Below are 18,451 nucleotides of genomic sequence, written 5' to 3'. Positions count from 1 at the left end.
GGAGTAGAGAGAGAGGGATGGAGGGAGTAGGGATGGAGGAGTAGAGAGAGAGAGGGGGATGGAGGGAGTAGGGATGGAGGAGTAGAGAGAGAGGGATGGAGGAGTAGAGAGAGGGGGATGGAGGGAGTAGAGAGAGAGGGATGGAGGGAGTAGGGATGGAGGAGTAGAGAGAGAGGGATGGAGGAGTAGAGAGAGGGGGATGGAGGAGTAGAGAGGGATGGAGGGAGTAGGGATGGATGAGTAGAGAGAGAGGGATGGAGGAGTAGAGAGAGAGGGATGGAGGGAGTAGAGAGAGAGGGATGGAGGGAGTAGGGATGGAGGAGTAGAGAGAGAGAGGGGGATGGAGGGAGTAGAGAGAGAGGGATGGAGGGAGTAGGGATGGATGAGTAGAGAGAGAGGGATGGAGGAGTAGAGAGAGGGGGATAGATGAGTAGAGAGAGAGGGATGGAGGGAGTAGAGAGGGAGGGATGGAGGGAGTAGAGAGAGAGGGATGGAGGGAGTAGAGAGGGAGGGATGGAGGAGTAGAGAGAGAGGGATGGAGGAGTAGAGAGGGAGGAGTAGAGAGAGAGGGATGGAGGAGTAGAGAGGGAGGGAGGGATGGAGGAGTAGAGAGAGAGGGATGGAGGAGTAGAGAGGGAGGGATGGAGGAGTAGAGAGAGAGGAGTAGAGAGAGAGGGATGGAGGAGTAGAGAGAGAGAGGAGTAGAGAGAGAGGGATGGAGGAGTAGAGAGGGAGGGATGGAGGAGTAGAGAGAGAGGAGTAGAGAGGGAGGGATGGAGGAGTAGAGAGAGAGGGATGGAGGAGTAGAGAGAGAGGGATGGAGGAGTAGAGAGAGAGGAGTAGAGAGAGAGGGATGGAGGAGTAGAGAGGGAGGGATGGAGGAGTAGAGAGAGAGGGATGGAGGAGTAGAGAGAGAGGAGTAGAGAGAGAGGGATGGAGGAGTAGAGAGGGAGGGATGGAGGAGTAGAGAGAGAGGGATGGAGGAGTAGAGAGAGAGGAGTAGAGAGGGAGGGATGGAGGAGTAGAGAGAGAGGGATGGAGGGAGGGTAGAAAGAGGGAAGGGCAGGCCGGGTTGGGGGGACGTTGTCGATATCTCGTATTAGAAAAATGTATATATATACTGATATGTATGTATGTATGTAATACACACACACACACACACACACACACACACGTGTGCGTGTGTGTGTGTGTGTGTGTGTGTGAAACCAGTGTGTGTGTGTGAGAGAGAGAAAAACCAATGTACTTGTGTGTGTGTGTGTGTGTGTGCGCGCGCGCCCACACACACACACATGCCTGTAAAACCTATGTGTGTGTGTGTGTGTGTGTGCGCCGCGTCTGTGTACTGTATGCGTGTGAGCGCATGCGCGCGAGTCAGAGTCTAAAGGACGAAAAGGGGATAGAAGTAACTTACATGAACAGTAAAGAGTGTTAACCTGTATCATGAAAACTAGCGCTGACATGGGCAGTATATTTTTTTTTTTAATTGTTGGTTTATTCATTTCGCTTTTATATTTGCTGTTGGTTGTTTGTTTTTGTTTTGTTTTGTTTTTCACTTCATATTAGTTTATTAATCTGCTAGATATTTCTTTACCTAATTTTATTTGCCTACTGTTTTGCTTACCATGAATTGTTTGTTTTCTTTCCTTTCCCATGCAGCATGAAGACGGAAGTGGTGGACGATAACACCGTGGTCCGAGCACGTGGGTTGCCATGGCAATCTTCTGACCAGGACATCGCTCGCTTCTTCAAAGGCCTCAACATCGCCAAGTCAGTTCATCATCTGTTTTGTGCTTTGTTTTGTCTGTTTGTGTTTTGTTGTTTTTGGTTGTATTTGGCGGGGAGCTGGGGTTGGGGGGAGGGGGTTGGGTTGGGGGGGGGGGCAGCGGGAAGGCTGCTGGGGTTGGGGGAAGGGGGCGGGGCTGTGACACTGTTGTTTTATTGTTGTCACTGCTAATACTGAGTTGTTGCTGCTTCTACATAACGTGCTGTCTTATATCACCGTCTGTCATCATCATCTCTCTCTCTTTCTCTCTCCCCCCCCCCCATCCCCCACACACATACATACATATATACACACATGTATATGACATTTATATATATACTAATATATCAGTGTGCATGTGTGTGTGTGTGCGGAGAGAGAGAGAGATTATGACACACACATATATACATATATATATATATATATATATATATATATTTGTGTGTGTGTGTGTGTGTGTGTGTGTCAGTGTGTGTGTGCGTGGAGAGAGAGAGATTATGACATATATATGTATGTATATATATATATATATATGTGTGTGTGTGTGTGTGTGTAGAGAGAGAGAGAGGGAGAGAGAGAGAGGGGGAGATGTATGTATGATCGATCTGTCTTTTCATTTTCCTCCATCTTTGTCTCCTGTCAGTGATTACCGGTGTGTGTGTGTGTGTGTGTGAAAGACTGATAATGAATGAATGAATTAATTAATTAGTTTATTCAGTTTAAGGTCAAAGCCCCATTTGGAGAGGTGTGAACAAATAAGTAAATTCCATGCTAATCAGTAATCATGCACAGTCATGTCATCCAACAGAGAGAGAGGGGGGGGGGGGAGAGAGAGAGAGAGAGTGTGTGTGTCCATTTCAACCTCAGTGAAGTTGATTTTTCCCATTGCAGTTGAAATGTGGCCAGTTGACTTTTTTTTTTCTACCTCGCCCACCTTGGCTTTGTCCCGCCCTCCACTTCTCCGCCCTCCTCCCCCCTCCCTTCCTGTCCCCCCCAACTCCTCCCACCATACTGTATGAACAGCTTGGGGAAGCCAATAATCTGTTGCTATAAGCTGTTGCTTCGAGCACAAAGCATATCCATCCCCCACCCCCTTCCTTCGACTGATTTAAAGGGAGGATTGGGGAGGGAGGGCTGGGAAGGGTGACTAGCGGGGCGGCCGGCGGGGTGGGGATAGGGAGGAGTGGGGGTAGGGGCATGGCGCTCCAGATGTTACCAGTTTTATTGAACTCGATCAGTAATAAGTCCTCAACGGAAGAGGGGGAAACGCGGTGCTGGGAGTATTGAAACTCCCTCCCCCATGTAAACTCTTGTCCCCGGGACAAAATAAGAGTGACGTTGCACAGTGCGATCCACTAGTTTCCGGGATGGGGTGGGGCGTGAGGGGAAGGGAAAGAGGTGGGAGGGTGATCAGCGTGAATCTTGCAAATAGAAATGCGTTAGGAAGTGGATTGAAAATTGCAAGACAGTGGAAATGTCGGCCGGCTCTGTGATGACGTGTGATAGGCCTACAGTACAAAATATGGAATGCAAGGTAATTCGGAATTGTCATGAAATATAATACAATACAATACAATACAATACAATACAGTACAGTACAATACAATACAATACAGTACAATACAATACAGTACAATACAATACAATACAGTACAATACAATACCGGCAGCGCATCGTACCATACCGTACCACACCGTGACCATAGTACCATACCATACCATGTAATTATTATACCAATCAAACCAGACCAAAATTATCTCATCCATTTGGGAATAGCAGTACCGATTTTTCCGTTTGTTTTTAAATTATGTTTTTCTAACCCTTAGAATTGTCTAAGATCATGTATTGAATCCACCCCCGGTTCCTCCTTGGGTAAACATGGATCGGAAATGAAATCTAGACGCTCCTTTACATATATTTCTCTTACATTCCCGAGATATGATGGTAAATTATGTAAATTAATGGTAAACTTGGTTAATGTTGCAGTTCTCGACACACTGCCAATGGTCAATAACGTCACCGCATGTCTTCACGAGTTACGTCATTCTAAACACGTTTTACGTTCGCATTGAAGTCTTTATCGAGTGGTTATTGCTATGAAAATCACAGCACAGATCAAGTCGACCAGTTACGTCATTTTGATTCAGAGTCAAAGAAATTTAGTCCCTTTGTCTCTTTTAGGGTGTGGAGGATACAACAATACATACTCATTGAATGACATCTTCAGTTCAACATAGTCACTGAAACACGCACGCACACGCACGCACACACGTACGCGCGCACACACACACATCCGCGCGCCCGGACGGGCGCACATACGCTAATGATAACGATTTCCAACAAAAACAAATCATACTTCATGACATTGACAAGACTGTTCTAGATGTAACTAAAGTTATTAACCCATTCCAATTTTTATGAATTTTCTTCCCAACACAAAATTAATTGCAAACCGACATATATTGACATATACGTGATTAATAATTTATCAATATATTCCGAATTGCAATATTTTAGGGCATTCTAAAACAAAATTAAATTATCCCCAATAGTTCCCATATTACACTCCATGCAAATTCAGTTTTCTCTGTATTCACCGTCTCTTCCTGTTTCGATTTGCAGTTTATGATCACTGGAACGAGACTTTATTAAAGGATATATGCATGTATATCTCGAAGTTGTGAGATATATTTTTCTTGACAAAAGTTAGTTATGCTACTATAGAACAGACATATAGTACTGTCTTCAAGTGATTTTCTCCATGATTGAATGTACATATCTTCTAGACTTTGTTTGATATTTTGAAAAAATAAATCATTACCATGGAATTTGTGAAAACCAAACACAGTTGTAACCACTGTTAATCAAAATATTCTTGATGAAATTTAGCCACTTTGATGGGAAATCTGTATATGAAAAGAATTTGTGTAAAACAGAATACGCTTTTCATGATAATTTATCAGTTGCATTGTCAATCAATTATGACCAAAAGCGCACCATTCTAAACTTAACAAGTACTGAGATCCAAGCAGCATATTTGACATTGTGTTTTGGTGTACTGTAAATGGAAAAGTGTTTACAGAAATTTCATTCGCATTTTTTTTCTAACACATTAAAATTCTCATGTGTCCATATTTCACACCCATGTTGTGGAACAGGTATAACCACCTTTTTTTTCTGCCCCATCATCTGCACCGTTTCAGTGGCATTACTCCCACACCGCTCATTTAGATTCCCCCATACACGGCCACACCTGGGTTCGTCCGTCGCAGTTCCAGCGTCGGCAGTCCACAGGGAGCCATCGATGTTAGGTCACAGGAGGCCACACACCAGAGGAGACCCTGCACTGCTGCTGAGTCACTTTGGTGGTGTTCAGTGGTGCCTGTTCTGTTTTAACGTACTTAGGACACCACCTACTAAGTCCCCTACTAACGACAATAATGGCTTAGTTGCGGAGCCAGACTGAGTGAGCGTCCCTCCGAGTGGAGACCGCCACCACGCCCCTCAAACAACAGCCCCCCATGAATCTGCCGACACTGATGACATTGACAGGACTCACCCCAAGCACGGAAGTGGAGGGGTATCGAAACTGAGGTCACCATGAGAGCAGGGCATAAAAGGCCACAGACTTTGAGACTATTTTGTTTAGTATTGATGACGATGAAGGAGGAGGAGGATGACGATGATGATGACGATGTTGCTATGGAGGTCCATTTTGGTTTGGGACTGCGTGACAAGGTTGTACTCTACGCTTCCTATCATAATGATATCCCAGCGTTAACCAGGCCCGAGAGATACAGACACGTGCAGTGTTGGTCAGGTAATTAGAGCAACACACCCAAAGACGCATCCTTGAAGTGGATGATACTCAACTGTGTGGTCCCAGTCTCCCCATTTAAGCCCATAGCACACTCAACTCTTGGTACTAGCCGGCCACAGGCCGAAAAACCCACCTCCGCTGGAATTCGAATCCGCGTCCTCCCAGCCGTCAGTCCACTTTGCCACGGCGGCTCGTGGTATACCCATTTTCTGATACATGTGTAAAACAACGTGCAGGGATAGTTTCTGCTTTCTTGCAGTTTGTAACAATGAAAACATTGCCATATAAGCGTGGTCATATGCTTTCTTTTTAGCTTGAAATAATGTTCCAGTCCTCATGAGTTCTATTCCAAGGTACATAAATGAATTGACAACGTCTGTTGTTTCTAAACCGAATTTAAACAGAGCTTGTGTATTCTGTTTACAGTTTTGGTTTTTTTTAGACATTGACTTCAAGTTTCCATTCGACACAATAACTGTAATAAGGTATACTTATGCTTTCAAAAACCCTGCTTTGAATCTGCATACAAGATAACTAATAAACATACATTATGCCGAAGAACTATTTTCACCATCGAACTCATTTTTGTTTTTAGTGTGAATGGTTACAGGATGGCAACCATGTGTTAGCAAAAGCATCTCCAGATTATTCAGATATAAACAGAAAAGCAGATATTTTCTCCTTGACATACCCCTTTAAAACTTATGAAAAATTCGGATCAGTTATCACCATTGAACAGACATGACTTGATACAGTCATTTTCATAACAGCATTTAAAATCTTACTATTGATATTGCCCCCCATTAGTTTTATTCATAGTCCATACCGCCACACAGAATCAAAGGCTTTCTTATAGTCAACAAAACCACTACATAACTTTTTCTTCTGCTGTTTGAAAATGTCAGTCAGCACTTTCAACACAAAAGCATTGTCAAAAGTAGAATGTTTTTTTTTCAAAACCCAGCTTGATTATTCAGTAATATTTTGTTACTTTCAATAAATTCTGTAAGTCTGTTACTTGATTTACCAGTAAATGATTTGCCAAGACAACTTAGAAGTGTGATACATCTGTAATTATCACAATCATTTTTGTTCCCTTTTCCTTCATAAATAAATCATGCCAGTTACCCATTCTTCTGGTATATCACCAGAATCAAGAACTTTGTTTGTTGAACAGTTTGCAAAGTGTGACTGAATATTCTGGTTTACTATTTTTAAGATATTCACCGTATATCATATCAGTACCAGCTGACTTTCCGTTCCTTAAATGTTTAACAGCTCTTTCAACATCATTGACAGTTATTGGAGCATTAAGGAAGTCAGTGTCAAAGTTCATATTAAAAGGTAATATGTGGATTCTCATCTTTTTCTTATGTTTCAATATTTAGGTGTTTGAAGCGCTCTAACAAAGTCTTAAATCTATTGGACAATAGTCCTTTGAATTGAACTCTGCAATCTTTGCAATTAATAGAGTGCATTTGTCTTAATTCTTTTTGCATTTTCTTTTCATTTGTCTAGCACTGGTTCATAATGTTTTCTGAAATTCTTTACTTGCCTCTCCAATCCTCATTCCTTTTGGTACTGTATCTTCTTATTGGCCTCCTGAACCATGGAATAGTCAATGGACTTGTTCAAAGATTTTATATCATTACTAAGCAACACTTCTTTGAACACTTTTACATTTAGTGTTATCCCATTTCTTAGTTTTCTCAGAGTAAATATTCAGCATGTGAATTTCCTTGACCACACTCACTGGTACTATTTGTGGGTTATCTAATACACCCAATGTCACAGTATTATGTACATCAGAAAACAATGCATCAAATGGCTCCACATATAGATCTCGTACACTGCATAGCAAAGCATACAGACCAATAAAGTAATCAATAAGAGAGCATAAAAACTAGTTACAGCACCAGTATCTTTATCACAGCCAACTCTTCCCATTGTATATAAGTAGAGAAAGTGATATTTCATGTATTTTATATCTTGAGTGAATAGTTTTGGGTGAATACGGTTGTTATTTCCTTCCGTGTTTTGATTAGTTGTTTGAGTGAATGTATTCAATCCCTTTGTCTCTTCCCACCGCCTCTCTCTCTCTCTTGCTTCCTCTGTTTTCTCCCCTCTCTCTCTCTCCCCCCCCCCCCCCCCCCCCGTCTCTCTCTCTCTCTCTCTCTTGCTTCCTCTGTTTTCTCCCCTCTCTCTCCCCCCCCCTGTCTCTCTCTCTCTCTCTTGCTTCCTCTGTTTTCTCCCCCCCCCCTGTCTCTCTCTCTCTCTCTTGCTTCCTCTGTTTTCTCCCCTCTCCCCCCCCCTGTCTCTCTCTCTCTCTCTTGCTTCCTCTGTTTTCTCCCCTCCCCCCCCCTGTCTCTCTCTCTCTCTCTCTCTCTTGCTTCCTCTGTTTTCTCCCTCCCCCCCCCCCCCCCCCCCCCGTCTCTCTCTCTCTCTCTTGCTTCCTCTGTTTTCTCCCCTCTCTCCCCCCCCCCCTGTCTCTCTCTCTCTCTCTCTCTCTTGCTTCCTCTGTTTTCTCCCCTCTCCCCCCCCCCCCCTGTCTCTCTCTCTCTCTCTCTCTTGCTTCCTCTGTTTTCTCCCCTCTCCCCCCCCCCCCTGTCTCTCTCTCTCTCTCTCTTGCTTCCTCTGTTTTCTCCCCTCTCCCCCCCCCCCCCCTCTCTCTCTCTCTCTCTCTCTTGCTTCCTCTGTTTTCTCCCCTCTCTCCACCCCCCCCCCCTCTTGTCTCTCTCTCTCTCTCTTGCTTCCTCTGTTTTCTCCCCTCTCTCTCCCCCCCCCCCCTGTCTCTCTCTCTCTCTCTTGCTTCCTCTGTTTTCTCCCCTCTCTCCCTCCCTTTCTGCCCTCCCCCTCTCTGGTTCCATCTTCATCTCTTGCTCTGTCTTTTTCTGTATGTCTGTCTCATATTTTCTTCTCGTGTTCCCGTTCTCATTCCCCCCCTCTCCTTCTATTATGGTTTTTCAGTGTTATGTGTTTGCAACCACGGACTTCAGGTCTTAATTAGAGGCAATAGCCTGTGATTGTTTAAACAGATAATCCTTTTCTTTTCCTCCCCCCCCCCCCCACCCCCCTACCTCATCTGCCTCACTGACTGCCAGCAAATGTGGTGACAAGTAGAACAAAAGAGAAATAAGCATGACACCACAACACAGATTCTACAGGCACAGGTCAGACATATTAAAAAACAAGAAAACCTTAAATGGCTAGACACTTCAGGCTTTCAATCCATGAGGCAGCTCAAGCTACACAGTCAAGGACCTACCTTGGACATCAGATGAACAATATCCATCAGGGTAATACAACGCCATACTAAATACCACATTGACAGTAAAGCAAACTAGGAGCAAGAGAACAAAACACAGCACAATACAGTATATCAAAGTGCTTCACAGTATGATATAATGCAAAAGAGTATAACATCAACAATGCATCATGCCGCATTTAGCCTGTCAAGACTTTCCTTGTCATACAGTGGTATACAGTGCCATACTATATTCTCCTGCCCTGCATGGAACTGGGAAGATTTTTTTTTAAATGCAGTGCAGTACCATGTGATGACATTATACATCATACAAAACAATACAAGAAAGCATTGCAAAACATTTCAAACAATTCAATACAGGACAATTGTGCAATACAACACAGTGCAGTACAGTACAATGCAATACAACACAGTGCAGTACAGTACAATGCAATACAACACAGTGCAGTACAGTACAATGCAATACAACACAGTGCAGTACAGTGCAATGCAATACAACACAGTGCAGTGCAGTGCAATGCAATACAACACAGTCCAGTACAGTACAATGTAATACAACACAGTGCAGTACAGTACAATGTAATACAACACAGTGCAATACAGTGCAATGCAATACAACACAGTGCAGTACAGTACAATGCAATACAACACAGTGCAGTACAGTACAATGCAATACAACACAGTGCAATGCAATACAACACAGTGCAATGCAATACAACACAGTGCAGTACAGTACAATGCAATACAACACAGTGCAGTACAGTACAATGTAATACAACACAGTGCAATGCAATACAACACAGTGCAATGCAATACAACACAGTGCAGTACAGTACAATGCAATACACAGTGCAGTACAGTACAATGCAATACAACACAGTGCAATGCAATACAACACAGTGCAGTACAGTACAATGCAATACAACACAGTGCAGTGCAGTGCAATGTAATACAACACAGTGCAATGCAATACAACACAGTGCAGTACAGTACAATGTAATACAACACAGTGCAGTACAGTACAATGCAATACAACACAGTGCAGTGCAGTGCAATGCAATACAACACAGTGCAGTACAGTGCAATGCAATACAACACAGTGCAGTACAGTACAATGCAATACAACACAGTGCAGTACAGTACAATGCAATACAACACAGTGCAGTACAGTACAATGTAATACAACACAGTGCAGTACAGTACAATGTAATACAACACAGTGCAGTACAGTGCAATGCAATACAACACAGTGCAGTACAGTACAATGTAATACAACACAGTGCAGTACAGTGCAATGCAATACAACACAGTGCAGTACAGTGCAATGCAATACAACACAGTGCAGTACAGTGCAATGCAATACAACACAGTGCAGTACAGTGCAATGCAATACAACACAGTGCAGTACAGTACAATGTAATACAACACAGTGCAGTACAGTACAATGCAATACAACACAGTGCAGTACAGTACAATGTAATACAACACAGTGCAGTACAGTACAATGTAATACAACACAGTGCAGTACAGTGCAATGCAATACAACACAGTGCAGTACAGTACAATGCAATACAACACAGTGCAATGCAATACAACACAGTGCAGTACAGTACAATGCAATACAACACAGTGCAATGCAATACAACACAGTGCAATGCAATACAACACAGTGCAGTACAGTACAATGCAATACAACACAGTGCAATGCAATACAACACAGTGCAATGCAATACAACACAGTGCAGTACAGTACAATGCAATACAACACAGTGCAGTACAGTACAATGCAATACAACACAGTGCAGTACAAAGAGAGTGACTACAACTGGGTGTACAATACACAATGCTGATGACAGGGCTGGCGTGGCGCTGTGCCTGAGCCCCCAGGGTCGGAGGAACGGGGAGGCACTGATCCGCTTTGAGAGTGAGGAGCAGCGGGACCTGGCCCTCAAGCGACACAAGCATCACATCGGTCAGCGCTACATCGAGGTCTACAAGGCCTCCGGCAAAGACTTCATCAATGTGGCTGGGGGTGAGGTTTCTGGTGAAAAATTTAATTGGTTAAAAAAAAAAAAGGTGGCACTGCTTTGTGGCGAACATCTTTCTCCATGGTGAGCAGCCAAAGTGGATGAAGTGAAATCTGTTGACAACACAATACAATACAGTGTAATACAATACCATACATACAATACAATTAAGTACAGCTCAGTTCAGTACAGTACAATACAGTACAGTAAAGAACAATATGAATAATACAATAACAAAAAGAACAATATGAACAATACAATAACAACTCTAGGTATTCCCTGCTTTTGGACATGTTGATCAGATTCGCAGATAGTAGTTTCTTGGTTGATAAGTCCCACTTCGCCAGTATGGGAAGAAAAATGTACAAAGAAATGACCTCTGACCCATCGCCCTGTTTGTCTTGCAGGCAGCAACACTGAAGCGCAGGCCTTCCTGTCACGTGGCGGCCAGACTATCATCCGGATGCGTGGTCTCCCCTTCACTGCCACCACAGCGCAAGTGGTAAGTTCTCTTCCTTTGTATTTCTCATGCTCCATGACACATCTCCCTCTCTCTTCTCTCCTTTGCATCAAAGAATTTCATTCACAGACATGATTTCAAAAGTGCGAGCTGTAACCAACTGTGTGTGCCCAAAGATAGTCATTTTTTTTGCAAGTAATCTTTTTGTTGTTGTTTGTAGTGCCTGTTTCCCAGTCATCACAGCAGTACTCAACACTTCATTTTTCATATACATAAATTCTGTTCTGACAGCAGATAAGTGGCGACTTATGATTGAGCAGACATGAATCGGTTGCCAGAGCCTGGAAAAAAACTGCAAGAAAACTAGCTTCTACTCTCCCTTTTGCTTTTAGTGTATACATGGTGGGAGGGTGGTTGTGTTTGGGAAGATGGTCTAAGAAGTTCTTTGGGCGATGTTTAAATGTTTTAGACAGTGTTGTGGTCACAAGCACAGTATAGCACTGGTGAACAGAAGAGGGAAATAGGGTTAGTATTCAAAAAGCTAAAATCAAAAGATGCTCTAAGGTGTCAGACTGTCAATGTTTATGACAGTATTGTATTTTGCTAGTTTATGGATATGTGTGTGGGTGGAGGAGGGAGAAAGCCAAACATAGAATGGCGCAGTGTTTCCTCAAATGAGTTTTTTTAATATACATGCAAGAGGAGAGACAAAGAGGTGGCAATTTGATAATTCATCGTATGTGCTTTTTTAATGCACACTTAAAAGTAATCATAAAAAGGATGAAAATGATATGTAAAAAGAAACAAAGAAAACAATGTGCATAGGATTATTTAGCCAGCATATTAACTCTCCACATCCAGTACCAATGGTAAAGTCCTCCAATTCTGTTTGCCAGTTCAAAAAAGAAGAACACTGAAATATTGCTGGAAAAACCTTCAGTTTGACCACAGAAAGAACTATAACTGGGAGGGATCTTTCTGCCTAAACCTGTTCATTATCAAGGCATACTCCATTCAGAGGTCATGTTCTGCCATTTTCATTATTGCAGCCGGTGTTCTCTGTGCATTAGACTGCACAGATACACGTCACATGACAGGTAAGTTTCTGGTCAGGGATCCTCATCAACTTCTCTGGAAGAGTTCATTGCGCCTTTATACATACCTTTACTTTACACATTGGACAGGGGAATTAAAAAAACAAACAAACATAGTCAATGAAATATACAAATGAACCAAACCTTTCTACATTAATACACTGAAAAAGACAGTGTGCATATATATGTATATTTGCACAGCGCTGATACAGCCCTTTGAAAATCCCACAGCTAAGTGATTATGCAGTCCCTGTTGCTTACTTCACTGAACAGGTTTCTCTGATTCTAGATGATTAAAAACCCAAAACTTGTTAAAAATTACAAATACTAAATACTGTTAACACAAAATAAAGTTCATCTTTCTGAAACAGTGGGGCAGAATATAATCCCACAAGGCCATTGAACTCACGGAGAAGTTGAGAATGATGTCATTTCTTTGAATCAGATAGCCTTTGGTGACATAATTGTGTCTGAGCGCATCCGGGAATTTGTGGTTTTATTTCTCTGGATCACTTGGCAGGAGGTTCTCTGGAGAGTGGTAGAGGTGCTATAGAAACTTGTAGAGACATGATTTCTTCTTTGTATTTGCCATACTGGGGTGACACCGATTGTAAGAGTTAACCATACGCTTTAATCTGTTGGCAGCTTGATTTTCTTGCTCGGTTGAAGGAAGGGGTTGATCCTGTTGTTGACTGTCTTTCTTCCCAGTCATGGGTACATGTGGCTGGTCGGCTGTGTCAGACTGGCCCTGTGTGCTGTATATGCTCATGCATTTTCCCCATGTTTATCTCTCAACACATTGATTAACAAGGATCTTGTTTTGTTTTTTTTCCCTCTGATTTACTCTGCACTTACATATTCTTTGCTCTTTGTCAATCAGGTTGTTAGAAATATTATTGATCTGATTTGTTAAGTTTGGAGAGTATCAAGGAAATCACAAAACCAAGTGTTTATCACATGAAGTAAATTTACTCCTTAGTCTAGTTGAATATTCACTGCTAAACAAGAAACTTTCAATTTCATTTATGCAGCAAACATTTGAATCTTTCACTGTTTGTATTCTAAAAAATGTTACCACTATGGTAACTGGTAAAGGTGATAGCCATCTTTGATCACTGAGAATATTTCAATACAAATATGATATTGTATTTATGTGGGTTGTAGCATTCACATTCTTTTCCCAGTCTTATGTTGCCTTGATGTTATCAATAGCTTGATGTTACAAATATCTGTGTTATGGAGCAACCAGGTTTTGTCTCTAACCTGTTTGGAGACCGAGGGAGGCCAAAAATCACAACACCTAATACTGACATGGGAAAACTGCTGTACATGTGCATGTCACTTTGATAACTACACAAAAAAATCTGTGAAAGCCTTACCCAAGCCTTTAACAGGCTATATTCTGTAGTTAATCCATAATTGTACAATCATAATCGTGTTTGAGCTTGTGCATTACATTTTGCTTGTTCCTGGCAATTTGTAAGCTTGTGTAGATATTTGCAAAGTATTTTAGAGGCTTTCTGATATATGTTACTTCGATTTCTTTCATTTTGAAGACTACGCCTAAGGTTGGGGGTGCATAAAACAAACTTTCAGAGCTCTGTAACACCGTGGGGGAATGTTTGGAAATGCTGGTACTCATGGTTAAAGTCGAATCAGATTTTTACATCACAGTTCTGCATCCAGGAAATTTGAAACCCAGTGACAAAATTAGGAGGATTGACAAATAAGATTCAGTAGCCTCTTCTATAGTGTAGCACTTTGTGACTTGGTTCTTGGTTCAAAACAGATCACCTCGCAAAAATGATAGTTTCCATGTAATATCATGAATTTCTCTCTCTCTCTCTCTCTCTCTCTCTCTCTCTCTCTCTTCAACTTCCTTTTATTTTCTTTCAAAAAAAAAAAGAAGAAGAGGTTTTTCGGTTTGGGAAAATGGTTTACGTTGGCAGAAGGGGCATTTAGATATACTGGTTGGTGTTTGTGCATGCACGGAGGGAGAGGGAACATAAGACTACTTGATTAATTATTGATTTTTTGATAAATTAAACATTCCTCTTGGTCCAAAATTTGGCCTATTTGGCCAATACTGGATACAGGAGAACATGTGGTGTTTGTTGGAACTAAGGTTTGGGATGTGGCGAGAGAGGGGGAGGATGGAAAAGGAGGCATGTGATTTTTTAATGGAAAAAAGAAGAACGCCAGGGCTTAGCTGGACTGTTTACTGTTTTGTGTTTGCTTCATGGGAAATGGCTTGGACATATACATGTTTGTTCACTTAAATATTATCCAACAAACCCACCCTGTTGTTAATAAATGTGTGTGTTTGTGTGTGTGTGTGACATCCATTTGTGTCTGTGTATGACCCTTTGTATATATATGTATTTGCAGATGTAAGTTGCATATTTGATGGTGGTCTTGTAATAAGAAATACATTCATGTTTTACAGGAAATCAGTTCAGTGCTGATATCAGTTCTTGAAACTTTCACCTGAAAGTTATTGGATATGATCTATGTTTATTTTGTTGTTTGATGGTAGTAATGATGACAGCAGTGAGAAAGCTTAGGAGGATTTAGGCTTTTATATAAAATTTTCCTTAAACTGATGAGTGAAAAATGTAGATTAGCAATGGTTAGATAGATGGAAGGAATCTATGGCAGAAATATTGTATGGACCAGTTATATACTGTCTGTTCTTTGGCTGCTTTCTTCTTCTTCTTCTTCTTCTTCTTCTTCTTCTTCTTCTCTCTATCTCTTTTTTTTTGTTTTTTGTTTTTTTGTTTGTTGTTTGTTTGTTTGTTTTGTTTTGTTTGTTTGTTTGTTTCACTTTTTTGTGTTTGCAGTGTGTAACCAATTTGTTACTGTTAGGGTTTTTATTGTGGCAGAGTTCTATGTTGAAAAAACAACAACACACAATAAGATAATTTCAAATCTTACCACCTGTAAGATTCAGTTCTGCACAATTTCATTTTCAGAAATACATCTGGAAAAGAAAATAAGAAGCAGGGTAGGGGTTGGGTGGGGGTGGAGGTTAAAAAGTTTCTTAAGGGTGGTGGGAGGCAGGGTGGAAGCATAGGGTTGTGAAGATGAAAAATATGATTGATTGTTATAGTCAAGTCTGCTGATTACATTTTTAAAATGTTACAAATATATCAACAGCATTTTCTTTTTCTTTTCTTTTCTTTTCTTTTTTACATATCTAGACTTTACTATCAACTTCATCATAAAAATCCTGGAAAGAATAAACAGGGTGGGAGTGGGGAGATAATGCTTCCATTATGGAAGTAAAATTATAATTGTTGCAATTCTCACTAAAAGAAAGAAAGAAAAGGAAAAGACCAAAATTCATACAGAGATGCCAATTTCTGTTGCAAAAGTATATTTTCAGCAGGAAAAGTATGAATTGGTCAGAAAATGCACTTGCATTCCTCCTTTAAAAAAAAAAAGTAATATCGCTGTAGAAATGATAAAATAAAAACACATTCATTTCAAATACACTTCCTGGTGTTGATATCAAAGGGAAACAAATCAGCCTGTTGTTGATATCGAAGGGAAACAAATCAGCATAATATCAGACATCTGTTGATATCTAGAGTAGTGCCAATGAATTTGATGATATGATCTGCATTGTGTTCTGTACACCTGGGAGAAAATAATGTAGAGTTATTTCCACCTTCGTTCCATTCATCTCTTCTCCACCACCCCCACCCCCCCCCCCCCCTCTCTCTCCTCTCCTATTGTGTTATCTTATCACATTTTGGTTTCATTGGTCCAGTTTGATATTGTCTGGTTGATCCAGCGCAATAAGAAAATATTTGATCAACACAGCATTACCATCAAAATCATCAGCATCGTTATTGTCGCCGTCATTGTTATTGTTGTTTTGGTTGTTAATCATAATATTGTTTTTCTTTTTGGTCTTATATCATCTTCTCTTTCCCCCCACCCTGACCTTTTTTCTTTCTTTCTTTTCAATATCAGAAAAAACAAACCCAAAACACACCTTGAATTCTTCCTGTTCTGTCTGCCTATCTGTCTGTCTCCATCTGTCTGTCCACTCTCTCTCCTTCCCACACACTCTTTCACCTTTCCCATCCTCCCTCTCATTCTCTCCTGCTGTCTACCCTGACCATCTCCCTCTCTTTCAAGTCTCTCCCCTCCCTCCTTCTGTCTTTACCCCTCTCCCTTCCTCATCTCAATATCTATCATCCCCTCCCCACCTAACCAGCTCAGGTGTATTAAACAAATCTTGTACTCTTTTCTCTTCCCCAAAAGGCTGAAATTGCTCGTGTTGTGCCCAGACAGCTCATCAACATTGTTTTCCTTCTCTCTTTCTTCCCTCCCCCAACCACCAACCAAAAATAAACAACCCCCCAAAAACCCAACCGGCACAGCTGGAGTTCTTCACGCGGGACCCCAACGCCTCAGAGGTGCTGGACGGGGAGGATGGGATCCTGTTTGTGCACTACCCGGACGGCAGGTCCACAGGCGATGCCTTTGTGCTTTTCTCCAACGAGGAGGAGTCCCTGAAGGCACTGAAGAAACACCGTGAGATGATGGGCACCCGCTACATTGAGCTGTTCAAGAGCACCACGGCTGAGGTTCAGCAGGTGAGTGTGTTCCCCTGTTTGTGTGGCATTGTGTTGTGCTGTGCTGTGCTGTGCTGTGACGTAACATATCATATCGTATTGTGTTATATTTTTTATAGTCACAACAGATTTCTCTGTGTGTCAAACTTCAAACTGCTCTTCCCTGGGTAAGCACACTGTCACAGTGCAGCACAATCCTTTTTTTTTCTTTTTTCTGTCTCACTTTGTCTGACTTGTCCGCCTGACTCTGTACTCTCTGCCTCCCTGCACCTCTCATTCTTGTTTTGTTTTTCCTCAGACTGTGTTGATGAAAGAAGCTTTTAGCTTATCCTTTTAACCATCAGTAAAATGTTGGAGTTCGAGTTCTCTCTTTGTCTCTCTTTCCTTCCTTTCTTTATCCAGTCCCTTTTAGTACCGATGTACCAGAAATGGAAATGTATTTTCTGCATCAGTGTCCAAAGTAGTGATGGACTTCAAATCAGTTCCAATTAACTGTTATGGGCACCCATCCATGTTTAAATTCACTTTGCTTGTGGCTGCAGAAAATAAAATTTTTGTGATGAATACAAGATTTTTACACAGCAATATTGATGAGCAGAAAACCAATCTTGAAATCCTCAGTGCTTAACCCTTTGAGCCCTGAGTTCCTGAGCAATTTTAACCCTTCTGCCTGAGCTCCTGAGCCAAAATTTGCAAATAATTGGTATTTAATGTGTCACGGCAGATATAAAAAGAGTGCCCTGACCACTGCTTTACCGGTGGTAGAGAAAAATGACATAATGCCTAGCCACCGGTTGAGCGGTGCGTAAAAACTTGTGTCATGTTTTGCTATTGGTTGACTTATATTGAAATCAATCTTTTTTATCCAAAGCACATGCACAAAACACAGTGAAAAGGCACGGCTGTGTTGGTACTACGTTCGCTGATGTCAGAATATTACGGTTTTTCTGATTGGCTCTTCAATATAAGTCAACCAATAGCAAAACATGACACAAGTGTTTACGCACCGCTCAACCGGTGGCTAGGCATTATGTCATTTTTCTCTACCACCAGTAAAGCGGTGGTCAGGGCTCAAAGGGTTAAATGTTTACTTTTCTTGTGAGGATCCAAGGCCTACAATAAATCATTTGAGATTCCTTTCTCTCTCTTCCATTCCCACCTCTCTCTCTCTCTCTCTCTCAGTTTGCACTTATCTCTCTCCTTTTCTCTCTGCTTCTTTCCTACCCCTCTCTCTCTGTTTCTGTCTCACCTCTCTCTCTCTCTCTGTGTTCTCTTTCTCCCCCCCCCCCCCCCCCAACTGCCTTCCACCCTCCCTTTTGCTCTCTCTCTCTCTCTCTCTCTCTCTTTGAGTCTACCTCTCCTTCTCTCTCTCTCTCTCTCTCTCTCTCTCTCTCTCTCTCTCCGAGTCTGCCTCTACCTCTCCTTCTCTCTCT

At 41.8% G+C, this 18,451-nt stretch overlaps 1 protein-coding gene across 3 annotated transcripts in view; it reads left to right on the top strand.

The window, feature by feature from the left end:
• The window catches only part of LOC143300626 (epithelial splicing regulatory protein 1-like), a 90,276-nt gene that overhangs the window by 50,444 nt on the left and 21,381 nt on the right, over positions 1–18,451 (top strand). For all 3 annotated transcript variants that reach the window (XM_076614423.1, XM_076614424.1, XM_076614425.1), the window contains exons 7-10: positions 1,660–1,770; positions 10,708–10,883; positions 11,286–11,380; positions 16,824–17,039. In XM_076614423.1, the coding sequence (XP_076470538.1) occupies positions 1,660–1,770; positions 10,708–10,883; positions 11,286–11,380; positions 16,824–17,039 (598 nt within the window). The remainder of the gene's footprint in view (positions 1–1,659; positions 1,771–10,707; positions 10,884–11,285; positions 11,381–16,823; positions 17,040–18,451) is intronic.

This window comes from Babylonia areolata, chromosome 26, assembly GCF_041734735.1.
Source record: "Babylonia areolata isolate BAREFJ2019XMU chromosome 26, ASM4173473v1, whole genome shotgun sequence".
NCBI lineage: Eukaryota > Metazoa > Mollusca > Gastropoda > Neogastropoda > Buccinidae > Babylonia > Babylonia areolata.
This window is presented reverse-complemented; position numbering and strand designations above follow the sequence as displayed.